General features: G+C 38.8%; 2 protein-coding genes across 4 annotated transcripts; one reads left to right on the plus strand and one right to left on the minus strand.

Annotated features, from left to right (window-relative positions):
* The first annotated feature begins 10,931 nt into the window (after positions 1-10,931).
* LOC112766158 (very-long-chain enoyl-CoA reductase) lies at positions 10,932-13,751 on the plus strand. 3 transcript variants are annotated; one of them, XM_025812033.3, is made up of 5 exons: positions 10,932-11,142; positions 11,508-11,598; positions 11,799-11,838; positions 12,383-13,134; positions 13,434-13,751. In XM_025812033.3, the coding sequence occupies exons 2-5, from the start codon at positions 11,530-11,532 to the stop codon at positions 13,500-13,502; spliced, it is 930 nt and encodes a 309-aa protein (XP_025667818.1). In that variant the 5' UTR covers positions 10,932-11,142; positions 11,508-11,529; the 3' UTR covers positions 13,503-13,751. The 3 variants fall into 3 exon arrangements, with proteins under 3 accessions (XP_025667818.1, XP_025667817.1, XP_025667819.1); XM_025812032.3 differs by having other exon boundaries at positions 10,949-11,142; positions 11,496-11,598; XM_025812034.3 differs by having other exon boundaries at positions 10,949-11,142; positions 11,522-11,598.
* Positions 13,752-14,915: 1,164 nt separating this feature from the next.
* On the minus strand, positions 14,916-19,707 carry LOC112766157 (T-complex protein 1 subunit eta). The gene is made up of 14 exons (XM_025812031.3): positions 19,351-19,707; positions 18,996-19,256; positions 18,591-18,716; positions 18,297-18,500; positions 18,033-18,202; positions 17,786-17,921; positions 17,492-17,608; positions 17,290-17,409; positions 17,105-17,203; positions 16,929-17,018; positions 16,145-16,232; positions 15,867-15,955; positions 15,719-15,793; positions 14,916-15,282 (listed from the first exon to the last, which is right to left on the minus strand). The coding sequence occupies exons 1-14, from the start codon at positions 19,363-19,365 to the stop codon at positions 15,181-15,183; spliced, it is 1,692 nt and encodes a 563-aa protein (XP_025667816.1). The 5' UTR covers positions 19,366-19,707; the 3' UTR covers positions 14,916-15,180.
* Between the last annotated feature and the right edge of the window lie 985 nt (positions 19,708-20,692).

The raw sequence follows: 20,692 nt of genomic DNA on the forward strand, positions 1-20,692 counted from the left end.
AATTTTAATTCTCTAAATACAATTTTTTTGTTTAGAGCAAGTTCGTCGCACCCTAACGAACTCTATAAAAATTATAGAATTCACATTACTTCCGGTGAACTTTCTTTAATTTTTTTGAACCCCGCATTTTTAATTCATTTTAATCCATTATCATCATCTTCAAATAGTATATAGATCTACAAACAGTATATAGGAGTACACAGAAATACACAAACAACAAGCATGACTTCTTCAAGAATTTTTTTAATTATAAATAAAAAAAAAGTCATATTTAACAATGACAACTATTATCATCATCTCCAGTAAGTTATATTTAACAAGAATTTTTTAAATTATAAGTCGTATTTTATTTTGAAAAAATTTATTTATATTTTTTAACAAAATTTTTAAAATAAAATACGACTTATAATTAAAAAAATTCTTGTTAAATATGGCTTATTCCGGTGTACCTGTGTATTTCTGGAGACGATGATAATGGTTGCTGTTCATACGCTGACCCAAAGTTAAGGCCAAGATCCAAATGAGAAGCCCAATCTAAAGGATTGACCCTCTCTCTACACCGACCTTCCCTCAAGAAGTCGGTTCTTACCACGACTTGCTCCAAAGAAATCGGGGACGAAGATTAGCTGGCAGATAACACTCATTTAAATGTGTAACTGCTCCTAAAATCTCTCAATCCACTTCTAGGAGCCATATCCCAACTTTTCTAAGATAAAGGGACGGTTATTCCTCCTTAAAAGGTGGAACTACTCAACTACTCCAACGGTGGTTATTGGTTCACCACTATAAATACACTGACACCCCTCAGGTATCACTAAGTTCCAATATTCTCTAAACTTGCTTAGACCCCTGCTGACTTAGGCATCGGAGTGTCTTTGCAGGTTTCACCCCCCATTGTCTCACACGAACAAGTCGGACGGAGGCCCAAAGACATAAATTCGCTCGGAGGCTTCCTTCCTCAGACGAGTGGGCCAACCTAACGAGTCCAACCTATTAATCTCCAGTTACCCATCGTAACATTGGCGCCGTTGTCGGGGACCCGAGAGATCAACCAGTAATGGCGGACAATTCACTAGAAGATAGTCATACGGCGTCCGATTCTGAGCAAGAGAATATCGACGCTGGAAACCATGATGCGAATATGGCCACCCACCAGGGAGGCGCTGATCAGAATAGAGAGGGTACTTCAGGATTGAAGGATTTGAAAGCAAACTCTTTTGACGGGCGCGAGTCCGGAAAGGACAGGCCACCCCCATGCGGCCGACCTTATGGGGCTATTCCACGGCCACCAAGGGCGCTTGGAGCAGCTGGAACAGGAATTGGAACGACAGCGGGAGGCGGAGAGAAACTTAAGGAGCGAGATAGCGCGACGAAAAGAGTTAGAAGAAAAGCTTTTAAGGCTGGAATCCACTCTAAAAAGTCGGAACTCCCACCACGATCGGGAAGATTCCTCCCTAGGAGGAGAAGATCCGTTCAGTGAGGACATAATGAGGGCGAAGGTTCCAAGAAATTTCAAAAGCCTTGATATGAACCTCTATGATGGAACCACTGATCCGAAGTATCATTTAAGTAACTTCAAAAGTCAGATGTATCTGGCTGATGCATCTGATGCTACTCGTTGTAAAGCTTTTCCGACTACCTTGTCGAAAGCAGCAATGAAGTGGTTCGACAACCTCCCTTCAAGGTCGGTCACTAGTTTCGAAAACCTCTTGCAAAAGTTCTTAATGCGGTTCTCCATCCAAAAAGATAAAGTAAAGCACGCACCTAGCCTCCTGGGGGTAAAACAGGAGGTCGGGGAGTCTTTACGGGACTACATGGAAAGATTCAACAAGATATGCCTGGAAATTCAAGACCTGTCCACAGAAGCAGTTATCATGGGGCTCGTAAATGGACTTCAAGAAGGCCCCTTTTCCCAGTCCATATCTAAAAGGCACCCCGCCTCCTTGAGCGATGTACAAGAAAGAACCGAAAAGTACATCAACATGGAGGAAAATGCCCGATTACGAGAACCGAGTTGGCGACCTGGGCATTCTAATTCATCAAAAGAGAAAGAAAGCGAGCCCAAGAAAAAAGAGGAAGTCGGCTCTGAGAGGCCTCGGAGATATCACTCTTATACTCCTCTGAGAGTTTCCCTAGTTGACGTTTACAGGAAAATCTGCCATATTGAAATACTATCTCCCCTTAGACCCATCAAAAACAAAAAGGGAGGAAGTCGTGGGGACTACTGTGAGTACCATAAGCTATATGGTCACTCAACGAATGATTGTTACGACCTTAAAAATGTGATAGAAAAGTTGGCCAGAGAAGGTCGGCTCGATAAATATCTCATGGAGAGATCGGACTATCAGGGAAAAGTAAGCGAGACGACGAGGACCGGAGAGATCCACCTCCACAAACCCCAAAAAGGCACATACATATGATCTCGGGGGGGTTCGGAGGAGGCGGCCTCAAAAAGTCGGCTCGCAAAAGACATTTGAAGGAAGTCTACCAGGTCGAGGGCCAGGTTCCCGACCTTCCCACTATCTCATTTACCAAAGAAGATGGACAAGGAGTCATACCTGGACATGACAATCCGGTAGTAATAACCATGATCCTTGCCAATGCCCATCTTCACAGAACTCTGGTGGATCAGGGAAGCTCCGTCGACATCCTTTTCAAACCAGCATTTGATAAGTTGGGATTGGACGAGAAGGAGTTAAGAGCCTACCCTGACACCCTGTATGGACTGGGGGACGCGCCAATAAAACCACTAGGATACATTCCCCTTCACACCACTTTTGGAAAAGGGGAAAAATCCAAAACTCTGAGCATCGACTTCATAGTCATCGACATAGGGTCAGCCTATAATGCCTTAATAGGCAGAGAACTACCCTAAACCGGCTCGGAGCGGTGGTATCCATCCCTCACCTTTGCACAAAATTCCCAACACCAGAGGGAATAGCGACCATCAGGGGAGACCAGAAGTTAGCAAGAAAATGCTACAATGAAAGCCTAAACCTAAGAGAAAAAGGAAAAGAAGTGCACACCATTGAGCTCGGAGGAGTCAGAGCTAGGGAAGAACTACGACCGCAACCAGGGGGAAAAACTGAGGAGGTACAGGTCGGAAAAGAGGAAGGAAAAAACACCAACATAGGAGCCGACTTGACAAAAGAATTGAAAGAGAAGCTCATAAAGCTCCTACGAGAAAATTCCGACCTCTTTGCCTGAAAAGCTTCAGACATGCCCGGGATAGATCCCGAACTCATGTCACACAAACTGTCAGTTTACCCCGGATCGTGACCTGTTCAACGAAGGAGGCGGAAGCTCGGACCCGAAAGGGCTCAAGTGGTGAAAGAACAAGTACAAGTGCTCTTAGAAGCCGAATTCATCAAAGAGGTCAAATATCCGGCCTGGCTAGCAAATGTGGTGCTGGTCGAAAAACAAAACGTCAAATGGAGGATGTGCGTCGATTACACCGACCTAAACAAGGCGTGTCCAAAAGACCCTATCCACTTCCAAGCATTGATACTCTAGTAGACTCCAGCTCAGGGTATCGATACTTGTCGTTTATGGATGCATACTCGGGATACAATCAGATCCCGATGTATAAGTTGGATCAAGAAAAAACATCATTCATCACACCCAGAGTAAACTATTGCTATGTGGTCATGTCGTTCGGCTTAAAAAATGCGGGCGTCACATACCAAAGGTTGATGAATAAGGTGTTTACATCTCACCTCGGAGGGCTGATGGAAGTCTATGTAGATGACATGCTAGTAAAAACCAAGAATGAGACCGAACTCTTGGAAGACCTCATACAAGTATTCAACACCATAAGGTTGCATGGGATGAGGTTGAATCCCGCGAAATGCACCTTCGCAATAGAGGCTGGAAAATTTCTAGGGTTTATGCTTACACAAAGGGGAATTGAAGCCAATCCCGACAAATGTAAAGCAGTCCTAAAAATGAAAAAGCCCGACTTGCTTAAAAGAGGTCCAACAGCTAAATGGCCGACTTGCCGCTCTCTCCAGGTTTTTAGTAGGTTCAGCGTTAAGATCCCTACCACTTTTCTCCTTACTAAGAAAAGGATGCAAATTTGAATGGACTCTTGAATGCGAAGAAGCATTTCAGGAATTCAAAAGATTTCTGAGTCAACCTCCCATTCTGACCCGACCTAAAATCGGGAAAGAACTCGTACTTTATTTGTCCGTAGCAGACAAAGCTGTAGCGTCATCTCTGATACGGGAAGACAAGGTCGGGCAGCATCCTGTATACTTCACCAGCAAAGTTCTACAGGGCCCTGAGTTAAGGTATCAAAAACTCGAAAAGTTCGCGTACGCCTTAATAGTAGCCTGTCGAAGGTTACGGCCCTACTTTCAGGCTCACACAATAAGAGTCAGAACGAACCAAGCCATAAAGCAAATCCTTCAAAAGACAGATATTGCGGGTAGAATGGTTCAATGGGCAATAGAGTTATCCGAGTTTGACTTAAAATATGAAACTCAGACAGCAATAAAAGCCCAGTGCCTCACCGACTTCATGGCCGAATATGCAGGAGACCAAGAGGAAGAATCCACCACGTGGGAGTTGTACGTGGACGGATCTTCTAACAAAACAGGAAGTGGAGCAGGCATAATACTGGTGAACGAAGGGGGAACCCAAATAGAAGTCTCCCTCAAGTTTGAATTCCCAGCTTCTAACAACCAGGCAGAACATGAAGCCTTGATCGCAGGACTAAAACTGGCAGAAGAAGTCGGTGCAACAAAAATAGCGATATACAGTGACTCTCAGGTAGTGACCTCTCAGATAAATGGAGAGTACCAGGCTAAAGACCCCAACATGAAGAGGTACTTGGACAAAACCTTGGAACACCTTAGGCGCTTTGCAGAAATCGAAGTTAAGCATATAACTCGGGATCTCAACACCAGAGCAGACGCCCTCTCCAAGCTAGCAGGTACCAAACTAGGGGGAAATAATAGAAGTCTAATCCAAGAAATTCTCCAAGAACCCTCTGTCGCAAAAACAGAGGTCAAACAAGACGTCCTTGAAGTTTCCGGGTTGAACCTCAGGTGGATGAACCCCTTGATCGAATATCTAAAATTCGACATCCTACCCAAAGAGGAAAAAGAAGCCAAGAAAATCTGGAAGGAAGCACAAAACTACACTCTGGTAAGAAATATCCTTTACAAAAGAGGAATATCAACACCATTGTTGAAGTGCGTTCCGACCTCAAGGACGACAGAAGTGTTGGAAGAGGTCCACAGTGGCATCTGCGAAAATCATCTCGGAGCAAGGTCCCTGGCTAAGAAGGTCATCCGAGCCGGATTCTACTGGCCGACCTTGCAGAAAAATGCCACCAAATATGTGAAAAAGTGTCAACCATGCCAAATGCATGCGAACTTCCATGTCGCTCTTCCCGAGGAGCTCATAAGTATAACTTCCCCATGGCCTTTTGCTAAATGGGGATTGGATCTATTAGGACCCTTTCCCCAAGCGATGGGACAAGTAAAATACTTAATTGTGGGAGTGGACTACTTCACAAAGTGGATAGAAGCAGAACCATTAGCCACCATTACCGCTCAGAGAAGTCGAAAATTCCTATACAAAAACATTATCACGAGGTATGGGGTACCACACTCTATTACCACGGATAATGGCACCAAATTCACCGACTCAACCTTCAGAAACCTGGTAGCCAGCATGAAGATCAAACACCAATTCACCTCTGTAGAACATCCACAAGCAAATGGACAAGTCGAGGTAGCTAACAAAGTCATACTGGTAGGGTTAAAGAAAAGGCTGCAAGATGCAAATGGAGCTTAGGCTGAAGAACTCCCCCAAGTATTATGGGCTTATCGGACGACACCTCAGTCTGCCACAGGGAAAACACCTTTCCGACTTGCTTATGGCGTAGAAGCCATGATACCAATTGAAATCAGTGAGCAAAGTTCAAGGGTGAGCCTCTACGATGAGGTGGGAAATATACAGGGGCACAAAGAAGAGCTTGAGCTACTCTCTGAAGTCCGAGAGCAAGCCCAGATAAGAGAAGCAGCATTGAAACAAAGAATGACGATCAGATACAATAAAAAAGTCATTCGACGAAGTTTTACCCCAGACGACCTGGTTTTAATAAAAAACGACATTGGAGTCAACAAATCTGGGGAGGAAAAGCTCGCTGCTAATTGGAAAGGACCATACAAAATTAGTGAAGTCTTAGAAAAAAGCTATTATAAAGTTACCAACTTAAACGGCACCAAGCTACCGAGGTCGTTGCATGCTTGTAATATGAAAAGGTACTATAGTTAAAAATGAACTCCACTCCCTGGTGTACTCTTTTCCTAACTTCATGGTTTTTCTCCCAAAAAAAAAAGATTTTTCCTGAAGGGAGTTTTTAACGAGGCATCAAAGTGGAGGCTAAGGGACTACAAATTTTTAAAAGCCCTTAGTAGCAAGAAAGTACCTTCACAAACAAATAAAGATCTTTTTTTACAATATCTCTTATAAATTCCTTTTTCGCTTTTTACTATTTCTACGAAACGCGCCGACTTAAGCTCGATAAAACGTGAAAATCTCATGAACCGACCTAGATGGTTGTCAGGATAAAACGACAATGTTTAAGTCGGCGTAAAGAGGTTATGAAAGTAGAGCATAAAAACTCGGAAAACGGTCGGCTTACAAGTCGGAAAGCCGAGGAGAAATGAAATACATCACAAAAATAACCTAAGTTACAGGAACCCAATAAATCAAAAATTGAGTATAAGGAATATGAAAAGAGAAGAAGAAAATCAATCGAAGGCATAGGCTGTCCCTGATTTCCACAAACTCAAAATTACTTAGAACGAGAGACAGCCAAGCTAAAAGATTTTCAAGAAAAATATTTTTGAAAGAGTTTTACTCGCAAAAATAAAAGAAAAACATGCGCGTAAAGGTGCCCTAAACCCTTATCCAAAAAAGGGTATTTTTAAATATTTTGTTTATGACCTTAAAAGGCCAAAAAATGTCAAGTAATTACTACTAAAAAAAACAAAATATAAATAGTGTTTAAAAAATAGGGGGGCCCACAGGCCGGACCCCTTATAGCCACAGTCATTTAGGGAAGAGGAAGATCACCACCACCAGTAGAAGGGCCGTCACCACCAGGACCCGGGAGAGAAGTCGGAGCAGCATCAGAAGAAGTCGGAGCATGCTGGTCGGGGACGTCAGAAGGAACCTTCGAAGAACTCGGAATGTCTCCTTGAGGAGGAGACTCTATTATCCTTTGACCTCGGGTCTTCAACTCGGAGTCCATCTCAGGTTGGGGAGGGGAGACGATCGCACCATTTATCACGATCTTGTCAGGATCTAATGGAGAAAGGTCAAAGTCGGGAGCAATAACCCCGACTTGCTCCTTAAAGATCCCCCACGCTTCCTCTGCCCCCTCAGAAATGGAATCCTCCAAGTCCTGATAAGCGTCCCGACACCTAGAGAGATCCTTTTTCAAGTCCAAGTTCTCCGTAAAAAGCCTGATATAATTCTGCTTCGCCTTCTCCTTAAGGCCCTCCGCCATGGCATACTGGCCCATCAGCTTCTTCTCCCTCTCCCGAATCTTATCCTTCTCCTCCTTTAATTTGGTAACCTCCTCCTTCAACTTCTTTTCCTCTTCCTGATATAAAGAAATCCTCCCCTCGAGTTCCTCAACTCTTAGGGTGGAACCCAAGGAACTAAGGGGAGTATGTTCAAAAATATCCAAGAGCTTAGTACAAACCCCAGCCGCCCGAACGCTTCCCTGAACTATAAGATTTAGATGGTTCCGAATCATAGCATCATCCATACTAATAGTTGAATGAGGAAAAAGATGGGTTCGGACAAACTGAAGACCATCAAATGCAACCCCGGAAGAAGAACCAAAAGTCTTCCGTTTCTTCTTCTCGGGTTCAGGGGAAGGTCGGGGCGGAGGGGGAGGAGAAGGAAGAGAGGAAGTAGAGGAAGAGGATACCATAATGGGACGGGAGGAAGTCCCTAAATTATGAGGAGGAGGAGGAGGGGGAAGGTCGCCAGTGGCCCTTGCAGCATCCACCCGCGCCCGAGACCTTTTCTTGGCATCTTGGACTTTTTGGTAGGAGGAGGCAGAAGCTTTCTTCACCATTTCTGAAAATAAAGAAGACAAAAAAAATTAAGAAGTCGAAAGAAGTTACAACAAGTCAGAATAATCAGAAAACAATCATATCCACCTATTTGGGCCCGAACAAAACTCGGAGACCCTTGAAGAAATCTCTTTGTATCCAAATAAGGGGCCCTCTCCTAAACTTCTCGGAGGAACCCCACGACAGCTTCTTCGACTTCATCCAGATCATCTAGACCATACTTCTCTATAGGAGAAGCCTCCAGCCAGTATAAAGGAAAGCGGAAAATAGAATTTTCATCCAAGAAAAAAGGGGTGGTGACTCTCTACAGCTTGAACTTTAAAAAAGAAATTTTTGAAATCATGGAAAGATTCGTCAAAAAGGTTGAACTCTCCGACCTTGAATAGCTCGAAAAGACACCCACTGTTGTTTATTGTTTTGCCCACTAAAGGGCTTGGTCATGTGGAAAAGATAAAAGAAAATCCTCAAAGAGGTCGAAAAATCCAAAGCCTGGCTAATAAGTTGGTAAACCTTCAGGAAACCCCAAGAGTTAGGATGAAGTTGAGTAGGAGCGACACGACAATGGTGCAGAACAGAAATCTCAAAAGAGGAAAAAGGCAGAAAAACTCCCAGACGAATAAAGAGACTCTCATACATAAAAAAGAAATGATGGTCTTCATCAGAAGCCCTTCCAAAACAAACCCGGTCTTCCGGACCCGGGGCAACCAGTTCGTATTTTGGCTCATCCTCATCAGAAGCACAAATTCTATGATGCGTGCGAAGGTCAGCGATGTAGTCAGTATCTACAAAAGGTTCTTCCCCTAGAACCGTGACATCCACCCACTGAGCAAGGGACTCTACAGAAAATATCTTTCCCTAAATAAAAAGGATAGTGAAACCTACAAAGAAAAAAGAAAAAAGGATAAAAAACATGGTGTCTAAAGGGGCCTGGGTCAGATCCTCAGACAAAGCCGCTAAGCCTACGGTCAACACTTCTCTCAAAGTAAAAACATGCAGATAAAAAGCATTTGTAAATAAGAGAGAAGATAGAAGGACTAACCTTTGTTTAAGAGAAGGAAGAGGCAATAGTGGCTCAGAGAGAGGAGGAGTCCCTTCGAACAGAAGTTTCTTTCGAGTAGAGAAGGCAAATGCGAAGGTTTTCAGAAACGAAACAAAGAAAGAGAGGGAAAGTATTTATAAATACGTTAGGGGAATAATGGTAAAAAAGGAGGCCGTCATTAAAGAGGTGCACCGTTACCAATGTAACTGATCCTCGCGTGTGAATACGTAAATTCCTAACAGACGCGACGTTTGATTGGACGCGACTATTGAGAAATTTTAAAACACGTCGATTCTGAAAAATCACATCGGTTCCTCATCAGGTCGGCGACGAACCCGAGTTAAAATACTCGACCCCAACTCCTAAAGGAGATTTGGGCTCGAGTAGGGGCACTGTTCATACCCTGACCCAAAGTTATGACCCAGGTCCAAATGAGAAGCCCAATCTAAATGATTGACCCTCTCTCTACACCGACCTTCCCTCAAGAAGTCGGTTCTTACCACGACTTGCTCCAAAGAAGTCGGAGACGAAGATTAGCTGGCAGATAACACTCATTTAAATGGGTAACTGCCCCTAAAATCTCTCAACCCACTTCCAGGAGTCATATCCTAACTTCCCTAAGATAAAGGGACGGTTATTCCTCCTTAAAAGGTGGAACTATTCCACTACTCCAACGGTGGTTATTGGTTCACCACTATAAATACACTGACAACCCTCAGGTATCACTAAGTTCCAATATTCTCTAAACTTGCTTAGACCCCTGCTGACTTAGGCATCGGAGTGTCTTTACAGGTTCCACCCCCCATTGTCTCACACGAACAAGTCGAACGGAGGCCCAAAGACGTAAATCCGCTCAGAGGCTTCCTTCCTCAGACGAGTGGGCCAACCTAACGAGTCCAGCCCATTAATCTCCGGTTATCTATCGTAACAGTTGCCATTGTTAAATATGGCTTATTTTTTTAATTTATAATTAAAAAAATTCTTGAAGAAACCCTACTTGTTGTTTGTATAGTTTTGTGTACTCCTATATACTATTTGTAGATCTATATACTATTTGGAGAGGATGATAATGAATTAAAATGGATTTAAAATGCGGGATCCAAAAAAAATTAAAGGGAGTTCGCAGGAGTAAGGCGAACTCTATAATTTTTATAGAGTTCGCCAGAGGTACGGCGAACTTGCTCTAAAAAAATTGTATTTGGAGAATTAAAGTTCAAGAACAGTGTTTGAAAAAATATAAATTTTTTTTATTTTATTTCTGAAAAAAATCCTCATAGATACTCCTATAAAATATCACTCCATAAATATTAAATAATTCGCACTCCAGTTTTAAGTTTTATTGGTCAAGGTAATTTGCATTTGTTTAATATTTTGTTCACTCAAAAAATGATAACAATGTAATATAAACATAGACACAAGTCGTTTATGTATTCTATTTTTGTATTAAAAAAAATCATTAAGCACAATATCAAAAACTTGTTAAATATCTCTTATTGTTAAATTTAAATTTGAAATTCTAAATAATATTAAAAAGGTAATTTATTTTATAATAAAAAATAATTAATATTAGCTAATTAAAAATTAATCTGTTAATTATTATATTTTTAAATGTTCAGATATTATATTTCTAACTAAATTGGTAACATCTACCAAAAAAAACACATAAATAAATAAAAAAAATTTAAATTGGCAAGGGTAGGGTAAGGTATGGTATGGTATAATGTAGTTGATCAACTGAAAGAGGTAGTTCTCCTACCCCAACTGTACCCAATTAATATATAACATGCATTCAACCGCAATTTCTAACATCTCCATTCCATCACCACACCAATTAACAACTTTCATTTATTCTTCTTCCTTACACCTTAAAATTACTTGTTATTATTATCATTATAAAAATTCCAAATTTTCAAACCCCATTTTCCTCACTCTTTTTTTGTGTGTGTAACTAGCTAACAAACAAAACACACACACACTCTCTCTCTCTCTTCCCAAATCCAGGTAATACTCTCTTCTCGCCATTGATTTTGCATGCCTCTCTTCTTCGTCAATTTTCACTGAGGAAACTCTTCTTATGTATCTTAAATTTATTTCCTTTTTTTATTTTTTGGGCACTAACTCTGCTAAACTGTGCCGTCTCTGTTTGTGCGTTCTTTGGAATCATCGAATTCTTTCTTCGTTGAAGTTCGAATCTTTTTGCTAGTTCCTGCAACCCCATTTTACTTTTTCTCAAAAAAAGTTGCGAATTTTTTCCATTTCCTGCTTCAAAATTGTATGATTTTGAAATTCGGAACTTTCGTGTGATATCGGGTTTTTGGATCTTAAATATAATCCTTCGATTTTGTTGCTGACAGTGTTTATTGAAGTCGGTTTGTCTCAGTTTCAAGGATGAAGGTCACTTTGGTTTCTCGGAGCGGAAGAGAGATTGTGAAAGGTGGCATTGAGCTCAATGATTCTGTATGTCTCTATTCTCTTCTTCTTCATATTGTTTTTTTTTATTATTATTATTTTTAGTTCACTGGTAGTTTTAATTTATGATTTTGATATCCCTAATTTTTCACAAACCAAACTTCCGAATTTTGTGCATCTTTGTTAATTGAGAGCTTTGTCTTAGACAGTTATAATTTATGGTTTATTCCATTGTTTCTTTGACACAGGCTACTGTAGCAGATCTTCAACGTGAAATTCACAAACGAAGTGAGTGAGTTTGTGCGTTTCTGCACTATTTTTTGTGTATAATTTTCATTTTAGAGATAATATAATATCACAGTTATTTATCTGGGCTAGATTAATGAAAATGTCTGATAGATATTACTAGATATATTGTAAGCTTCTCCATTATGGCCTTATTGGTTTATGCAAAATTTCTGTGCTTACTATTTAGTGTTTAATAAGGTATTCATTTGTTGAAATTCCTTTGATCTTTTAATTTGTAAATAAAGCATGAATTAATCTTTTTTCACACTGTAAAATGAACTTGAAGTTTTAGTACCACCTGTTAGATTCACAAGTCTTTCTTCAGTAGTTTCTTACATGAATCTAGTCTTTTGCTATATTGTTGAACTTGAAACTTTTGGAAACTTTCGACTAATGAAATTCAACCTAAATCTTGTTAGGTAGGTGAACTAGAAGAATTGTTTTTCATAATTTAATTCACTACACTTGAAATGATAAAAATGCTTATATAGCCAGCATTGAGTTTTATAGATCATTAACATGATTGTAAATTTCACTTTAACAGCTAAGAAGTATCCTGAAAGGCAGCGCTTGACACTTCCGGTCTCAGCAGGATCAAGGGAAAGGCCCGTTGTCCTTAATTCCAAGAAGAGTCTAAAAGAATATACAGATGGAAATTCAGGAGCCTTAACTGTAGTATTCAAGGACTTAGGCCCTCAAGTTTCTTACCGCACACTCTTTTTCTTTGAGTACCTGGGACCTTTGCTTCTCTATCCAGTCTTCTATTATTTCCCTGTCTACCAATTTTTCGGGTACAAAGGTGAACGTGTCATCCACCCTGTGCAGACATATGCCTTGTACTATTGGTGTTTCCACTATGCCAAACGTATTTTCGAGACATTTTTCATCCATCGCTTCAGCCATGCTACTTCTCCTCTTTCCAATGTGTTCCGCAACTGCGCATATTACTGGACCTTTGGGTCTTACATTGCTTACTATGTGAACCATCCAAATTATACCCCAGTAAGCGACCTCCAAATGAAGATTGGGTTTGGGTTTGGCATAGTGATGCAAATTTCAAATTTCTATTGCCACATTATACTTAGGAGTCTTCGCAAACCTGAGGGGGACGGTGGATACCAAATCCCTCGCGGATTTCTCTTCAATATTGTTACCTGTGCAAATTATACCACAGAAATCTATCAGTGGTTGGGTTTCAACATTGCAACACAAACTGTTGCAGGTTATATTTTTCTTCTTGTTGCTACTTTGATCATGTCCAACTGGGCTTTTGCAAAGCACAGGCGTTTGAGGAAGGTATGTTTCGTTTCCCTCTCTAGTTTGCAGTTATTTAACTATATTTAAGTAAATAAAAAACAATTATAAGTTTGCTAAACTGTCAGATTTTAGAGTTTTGAAAGATTTGATTCCAATAAGATGTTAAACATGTTGATTGAAATCTGCTACTTATAAGAGTCTTATCTGTTCTTGGCTATCTGAATTTAGTTCTTTTATGGCTATTGTTTGTGGTGGATCAAATGTGATATAAACGATTAGCTTATGATACCCTTTTAGAAATTTTTAATTGATGAATGTTTCATTGTTGGTGTTTGCAGTTATTCGATGGAAAGGAAGGCCGACCCAAGTATCCTCGTCGATGGATAATATTGCCGCCATTCCTGTAGACAAGTTACCACTTGCTGGTAGGATTCAGAGACTTAGATTGTAGTATGATGAAGTTTTTAGTGAATCCTTGAGAAATTGTCTTTCAATTCTTAGAATGTTTTAGACTATAAATTTTATTCCCAAAAAACGTTGATGTTAGTATGTTGCAGAAAAATCTGCAATATCATTTTAAGATTATACTACTGGGAATAACCGTTCCTTTAGAATATGCATCTTGTGTTGATCAATTTGATGTTTGTGTTTTGTTTTGGGGTTGGTTTGTTACTTTTAATCTTTACTTGGTCCAATGTTATTATGTTGGAAACTTGCAGTCGTCTTTACGTGAAGTTGTTAGTTGAGAACTATTAGATGATTTGACATGTTTGACTAAATTGTTATTTAACAATTTTCAACTAGCAACTTCATATAAAAACAATTGCATGGAAATTTTTTCCTATTATTATTCATCAGTTTGGAAAATGATCGTTTAATATTCCACTGTCTTACACCCCCACAATACCGAGGCTTAAAATCTACCACACCATGTAATGTTACTTATTTTTGTGCTTTTTATTTGTTGCTTGAAAAAGTTCTCCAGCTATTCATTAAAGGCATTTTATTAAGGAGTGTCATACTTTTTAAGGTAATTTGCTAATTAAGTTAATTTTTTTAGTAAAATTATATAAAACATACGTTTAAAATTTATTCATTTATTTGTTACTTCTAATCACAGATCATTTTCTAAGATGCGTTACATTTTTTTTATTTTCTGAAGTGCATTAACATTTGTTCCAATTCTCCTTATTTTATACTATAATTCATCAAAATATTGAGTTTTTACTTGTTATTGCTCTTGTCCGAACCTTGGACCAGGTTTATGTGCAATTAGAGTTTTAAACATATTGCTGGTTAACTAGGATAATATAAAGCCACTAACCTTTACATAAATTCCATTAACCTTTTGAAAGTGCAGATACGGATACACAGTGCTACTTGGATTGTTGTATCTACACTAGTTATGTTGTAAGGGTTTCTCAAAATCATATTTAACAGAATCCAAAAGTCCAAGTATAATGCCTTAATCTTATAGGATGTGGCAGACATTTTATCATATGTTAGTAACCTTTAGCCATGGATTTTATGCGACTAATAGCTTGTTCTCCAGTCATTATCGAGGATTAAAAACATTTTGTTTCTCATATATAGATGGAAATGATCCAATACACATGAAATTCGTTCTTGTTTATGTTCGCGAAAATATTTCTCACATGTCTTCAACTTTTCTTCTAACTAAAGCTTTGATAAGGAACAATAAACTTCCAATACCTATTCTTACTAATTTGTGGCTGCCACAAGCCTACAACCCAGTTTTAAACATTATAAAAAAATTATAAAATAAAATAAACAAAAACTGTAAAAAATAAGATGCAAAATTAACTACCATCCCAGTCGTCCAGCGTATAAAATGAGTAAATGTCGTAACGACAAAATTCTTGAAAATTGTTACCATCAAATCCCACTCTGATGATGATCCCATATACCGCATTACAATTTTATATCATCATTTGTAGATCCAAAAATAAGGCATGCTTCTAGCAGTATCAACTAGCAGATATAAATATGCACTGGCCTTCCATGTATTAGACAAACATACAAATGAACTAAGATAAAAGCCAACCCATTATGCCACATTTCTCATCATCTTCGCATTCCTCGTCCACGGCCACGGCCGCGGAAGGCACCTCCACGACCTCTACCACCCATAGCACTTGCGGCAGCATCTCCTTGTGCACTCTCAGACTACACATGTTGAGCAGACGAGACATTCAAAACCAAACACAAATTTCTCCTACTGATATACCGTGAAATTATAAATATATTCACTATACTATTTTTTACATGGCTCAAATCATGAACATGAAACGGACTATGAAGTGATTTTAATTGCAAACAACAAAACTAGTGATGAATTGATAATAGCTATCAAAGGAATTGGCTGGCAGTGACACTATAAATTATTATATGGGAAGTTAGGTATATCAAAAATCCAAGTCCAAGGCAGTATGCAATTACTAGCTGCTTAAAGAGCATGTGTTTCGAGCTTTTTGAAACTAATGGTGGAGACGAAATAAGTCGATAGGAGAATAGTGTCATCAATGGTTCTAGCGAAATATAATACATGAAACAAAAATTAAAAGATGGAGAAATATAATTGTAGAACTAGTCAGAAATTCACCTTGGGGTTTTTAACTGTTTCATCCACACTTAGTATTAAGCATGCGGCTTCTGTAGCAGCATTTATAGCATTAATCTGCAAAATTGTTGATTAGATTAAACACCACTGACATCAACATTAAAATAAGAGTATAAAGTCAGGCAGATACCTTGACAATTGCAGGCTCCCAGACAAAGTTAGTAAATGAGTTAGCAATTCCACCAGTGCTTATATCCACTCCATATGGTGCTCCCTCACCTGTAACAATCAGGAAATGATAACATTAGCCATTAACGTAGCCAAGAATGTTTATTATGCAAATGATCTTAATTATCCATGAGTATCAAACAAGCAAAATTTTAGTACAACACAAGCATCATGCATAAAAGAAATTGTGTGTTTAAGACATTGCAGAAAAGCATGCATATTGGAGGAATTGCAACCAACCAGATGGAAGTGCATGTTTCTGTCTTAGTTTGTTCAGCACATCAGTCGCATCAAACCCAGCATTGTCACATAATTGTCTGGGTATAACCTGAAAATTACACCATAACTCTAAGCATCAAAATTAAAAAAAATATAACATAAAATAAGAAGGGAAAACCAGAAGAGGAGGGGAGGAAAAACAAAAGCCTTCATGTCTCACTTCTTACACTACATAATCTAGCATGCCTATTACAATATGTATTTATTGACGCAATTTCAAGATAAGGTCATTCTAACGTGAATTCAACTACCAGACTACTTGAATTGATAATGCTTTCTTCCCAGCTTCCAACATTTAGAACAGAAATTAAAGTCTCAGATGCAACGAGTACTTCTAAAAGACTCGGAAAAAAGAATAATACTAAGAAAAAGTTAGGATAGTCACAACATTTAAAAAAATGCAAAAGAGGAGCCTTTTGTTCACACCCCAAATATAATAGCAAGGCATAATCTTCAGTGAAAATACTAATTCATTTTGAACATGACAATGCTGGAACTTATAAATTATTACATACAACATTTTGTATCACTGAAGTTTGACTAAAGAAATATATACATAATAAAGAAAAGTAGTACTCATTGCTTTGCATCATTTTACAACTTAAGACATTAAACAAAGAAGCTTTTGACGGAAAGTTATCAAAGCACCCATTACTCAGCGTTGAATGACTTACAACAGAATAATAGCATAACACATAATACACCACAACCATAGCCATCATACTCAAATTCCAGAGACACTTACCTCTAGAGCTTTTGCATATGAGTTAATGAAAAGCTGAGACTTTCCTGCTATTGTCCGTGCATGTTGCCTAAGGTATCGACTTATCTCCATCTGTCAACATGAACCACATATTAACATCCACATCAATCAATTAATAATTCATCAAGATATCAAACTTATAAATTTTGGACACGTACATCTATAGCACCTCCGCCAGCAACTACAGTTGAGTTTTTCAAAGCCCTCCGAACAATCATGATTGCATCATGCAAACTTCGCTCTGCTTCCTCTATGAACTGTAAGAGAATCAATTATAAATCCAAGAAATGATAGATCTATATAGAAAGACATATAGACAGGCAGTGCACAACCACTAACCCACCTGATCAGCTCCTCCACGAAGAACTATGGTTGCTGTTTGTCCAGATGGACATCCACTGAATATGTTGAACCTTTCATTTCCAACCTGCTTCTCCTCAAAAACGTCACAAGTTCCAAGTACCTTCATGCAAACAAATCACAAGAATTTTAGCAAATAATATACTACAAAACACAAAGATCAATCCCAAAAAATAATGCACAACCTCATCAATGATGTTATTGACAGATGTTTGTACAGTTCCACCAGTTGCAGCAGCGACCCTTTTTAAATCTTCTTCTGCTACACGACCAGCACAGAAAATGTCTCGATCTGCGAAATACTGTTAAAATAGGACAAATAATAAATGTTTCTGGAAGTTGTTAAGAAAGCAAGTAAAAAAGAAGCATGCAACATAAGTCGCAATTTGGAAAGGTTTAATGATTTCTGTGTGCCTGAAAGGACAAAGAATATGGAATAAAGTAAGATAAGACTTGACCAAAATTGGAGAATTAAAAACCTGTGTAGCAAGATCACCAATTGCCAATCGTGAAAGAACTACTTTTGCACCACTGTTGACACATTTATCCAATTTGTCATAAATAATATTCCATTCGGCGTCAACAATTGATTGATATTGTGATGGATCAGATAATCTGTAAAGAAAACGAGAAATAGAGGGGAATCCATTTAAGCAGTTAATCTTTCAATAGAATCTCAGTAGTATCAATAAATAAAAAACCAGATAAAATTTCAAATATAGCCACCTGATTTCAGCATTTTCTTTCTCTGATTTTAGCTCCAATTCAACGTTTAGCAGTAGTATCTTTGGATTGAGAAACTTCTTTGGCTGTTGCTCAAACCCGGCATATGAAAATGTCTTTTTGAAGGCAACACCATTTACTAGAAATGAGTCCCGCATGTTACCACCGGGAACCTGTAAATTAAACACCAAATTGATTTACAAAGCACAACCCTAGAACAACACCATATCTGCAACACAATGGTGCAAAAACAATCAATGCACATACCTTCTTGATACCAATCATGTTCAATCTGTCATCATTTCCAATTGCAATAACAGCATCCACAACCATCGATGCAAAGAATTCTTTCTCTCCACCAATAAGTTTTGAAGAGAGCGTGGTAGAAGCACACTTTGCAAGCAAGCTTTTCTTCTCTTCCAAACTTTTACCCTCTATGCTAACCGCCAGCTCTTTAATCTTCTCAATCGCCTAAACCAACAATCAATCACAAATGAGAATCTCACACAAGGCCACAAATCAAGGCACAATCTCAACTACAGAAGAACCAAATTTCAATACCAATGTGCATGCAGTCCTATAGCTCCTAATCAAATTCTGAGAGTGAACACCGTCTTCGATGAAGGGCTTGGCCTCCTTCAAAAACTCAGCAGCAAGCAAAACCACAGTGGTGGTTCCATCACCAACCTGCAAATTAACAACAATGGTGGCCATTCAGTTATAACTGTTACCAATTGACTAGCAAGTTAGTTAGTTTCCTCCTTCCATCATCATTTCTAAATTAGTTAGTTTACTAATATTCTAGCATTTCTAAACCCGAAATGGAAAGAACCAATTCAATCATTCTCCATTCTCCAATTACATTAACAATGACACACATCAGAAGCAAAAACAATTAAAAAAATGCAGGTCCAGAAGATGGATCTGAGCTGAGGTGAGCGAGTGAGTGAGTTGAGAATGATGTACCTCGGAGTCCTGTGACTTGGCGATATCGACGAGGATCTTGGCGGCAGGGTGGACGATGTCAAGAAGCTTCATGATGGTGGCGCCGTCGTTGGAGATGGTGACGGATCCCTTGTCGTCGTGAATGAGCTTGTCCATGCCGCGTGGGCCGAGGGTGGACCTGACGACGTCGGCGACGGCGGTGCAGGCGTTGATGTTGCTGACTAGCTGAGCCTTCCCCTGAGACGTGTCCGTACCTTCCTTCAGCAGTATGATCTGCGGTTGCTGCAAACACAGAGAGAGAGAACACACCACACATTTCTTCAATCTAACTGCACTTACACAGAGAAACATAAACAGAGAGAGAGAGAAAACGTACCAGCATAGCTGCCATGGTTGCGAGAGAGAGAGAGAGAACTAGGGTTTAAGTTGGAAGTTAAACGAGAGTAGGAGGGTGAAGTTTCTGGTTGGTTCGTTCTGTTGCACAGGGAAAGTGAGAGTGAGTAAGTCACTAATGACGCTGAGTCCGATTCACAGTCACCTTTTGGGCCTTTCACCCTCACGGCCTGTTTATATTTTTTTCCCACCCCAAAAGGATTAATATTCACCTTGCTTTCAGAACCAAAAAAAAATATTCACCTTGTTTTGTTAATCACCAGTCTAAATAAACATGCAGCATAGAGCATAGACTACTCTAAAAAAAAAAAAAAAAATAGAGCATAGACTACAGAGTCCCAAAAAGAAGAAAGATATAGTATACCAGAATATAAAGGAAACAAATTTTAAAAATAAGACATGCTCCGTCACAATGTATTATATTATGTAAAAATTTTCAATCAATTCAATAGATGCAAAGTTAACATTCACGGTAAAAGCTCAAAATAAAGCCAAACTCTCTTCCATAGGTAATAACTAATTTCTTATGGGTTAAACCAACCACTTTTCCTTTTCCATGTGAGAGAGAGAGAGGAGTGTATCTCACAATGATTTGAGAAGAGATGAGTTTTACGCTGGTATGGTTTAAACAATTCGGACCCTTCGATTTGTTTTATTTTTTAAACCAACAATCAGAAATTGGATGGTTCGATTTGTGATTTTGAAAATAAAAAAAATTTTAATGTTAAAATCGAACCGTCCGATTTTTATTTTAAAAAATAAAAAAATACAAAATACAAAACGAACCTTCCGGTTTGTAGTTTATTTTTTTCTTCAAACAAATCGGACCGTCCGATTTGAATAAAACACCATATAAAAAAAAAAACACCAAATCTTCCAATAACAATGTATTACACATATATTTAAACAATATAAAAAAAAATTAGCCTAAACCAACCCTATAAGCTCTTGGGGTGTATATTTGGTTAGAAGATAAAAAGAAAAGCAAATTTTACTTAAATAAATTTCACGAAAATTATATGAATCTATAATACTTGAGAGGAATAGCAACAACCATTACTTGAATCCATATCTATAATACTTGAGAGGAATAGCAACAACCATTACTTGAATCCATATCTATAATACTTGAGAGGAATAGCAACAACCATTACTTGAATCCATATCTGTCCACTATATGCTCATAATAAAAAAGATAACAAATGGTGCAAAACAATATATAGGATCAGCCTAGTTCAACACTATTGACAAGCTAATTGGCCTAAGTTTTCCGCAATTCAGTGTTCCACTGTTGTGAATCAGTTCTAATTATAAAGATAAGGGTG

Source organism: Arachis hypogaea, chromosome 17 (genome assembly GCF_003086295.3).
Source record: "Arachis hypogaea cultivar Tifrunner chromosome 17, arahy.Tifrunner.gnm2.J5K5, whole genome shotgun sequence".
Classification (NCBI taxonomy): domain Eukaryota; kingdom Viridiplantae; phylum Streptophyta; class Magnoliopsida; order Fabales; family Fabaceae; genus Arachis; species Arachis hypogaea.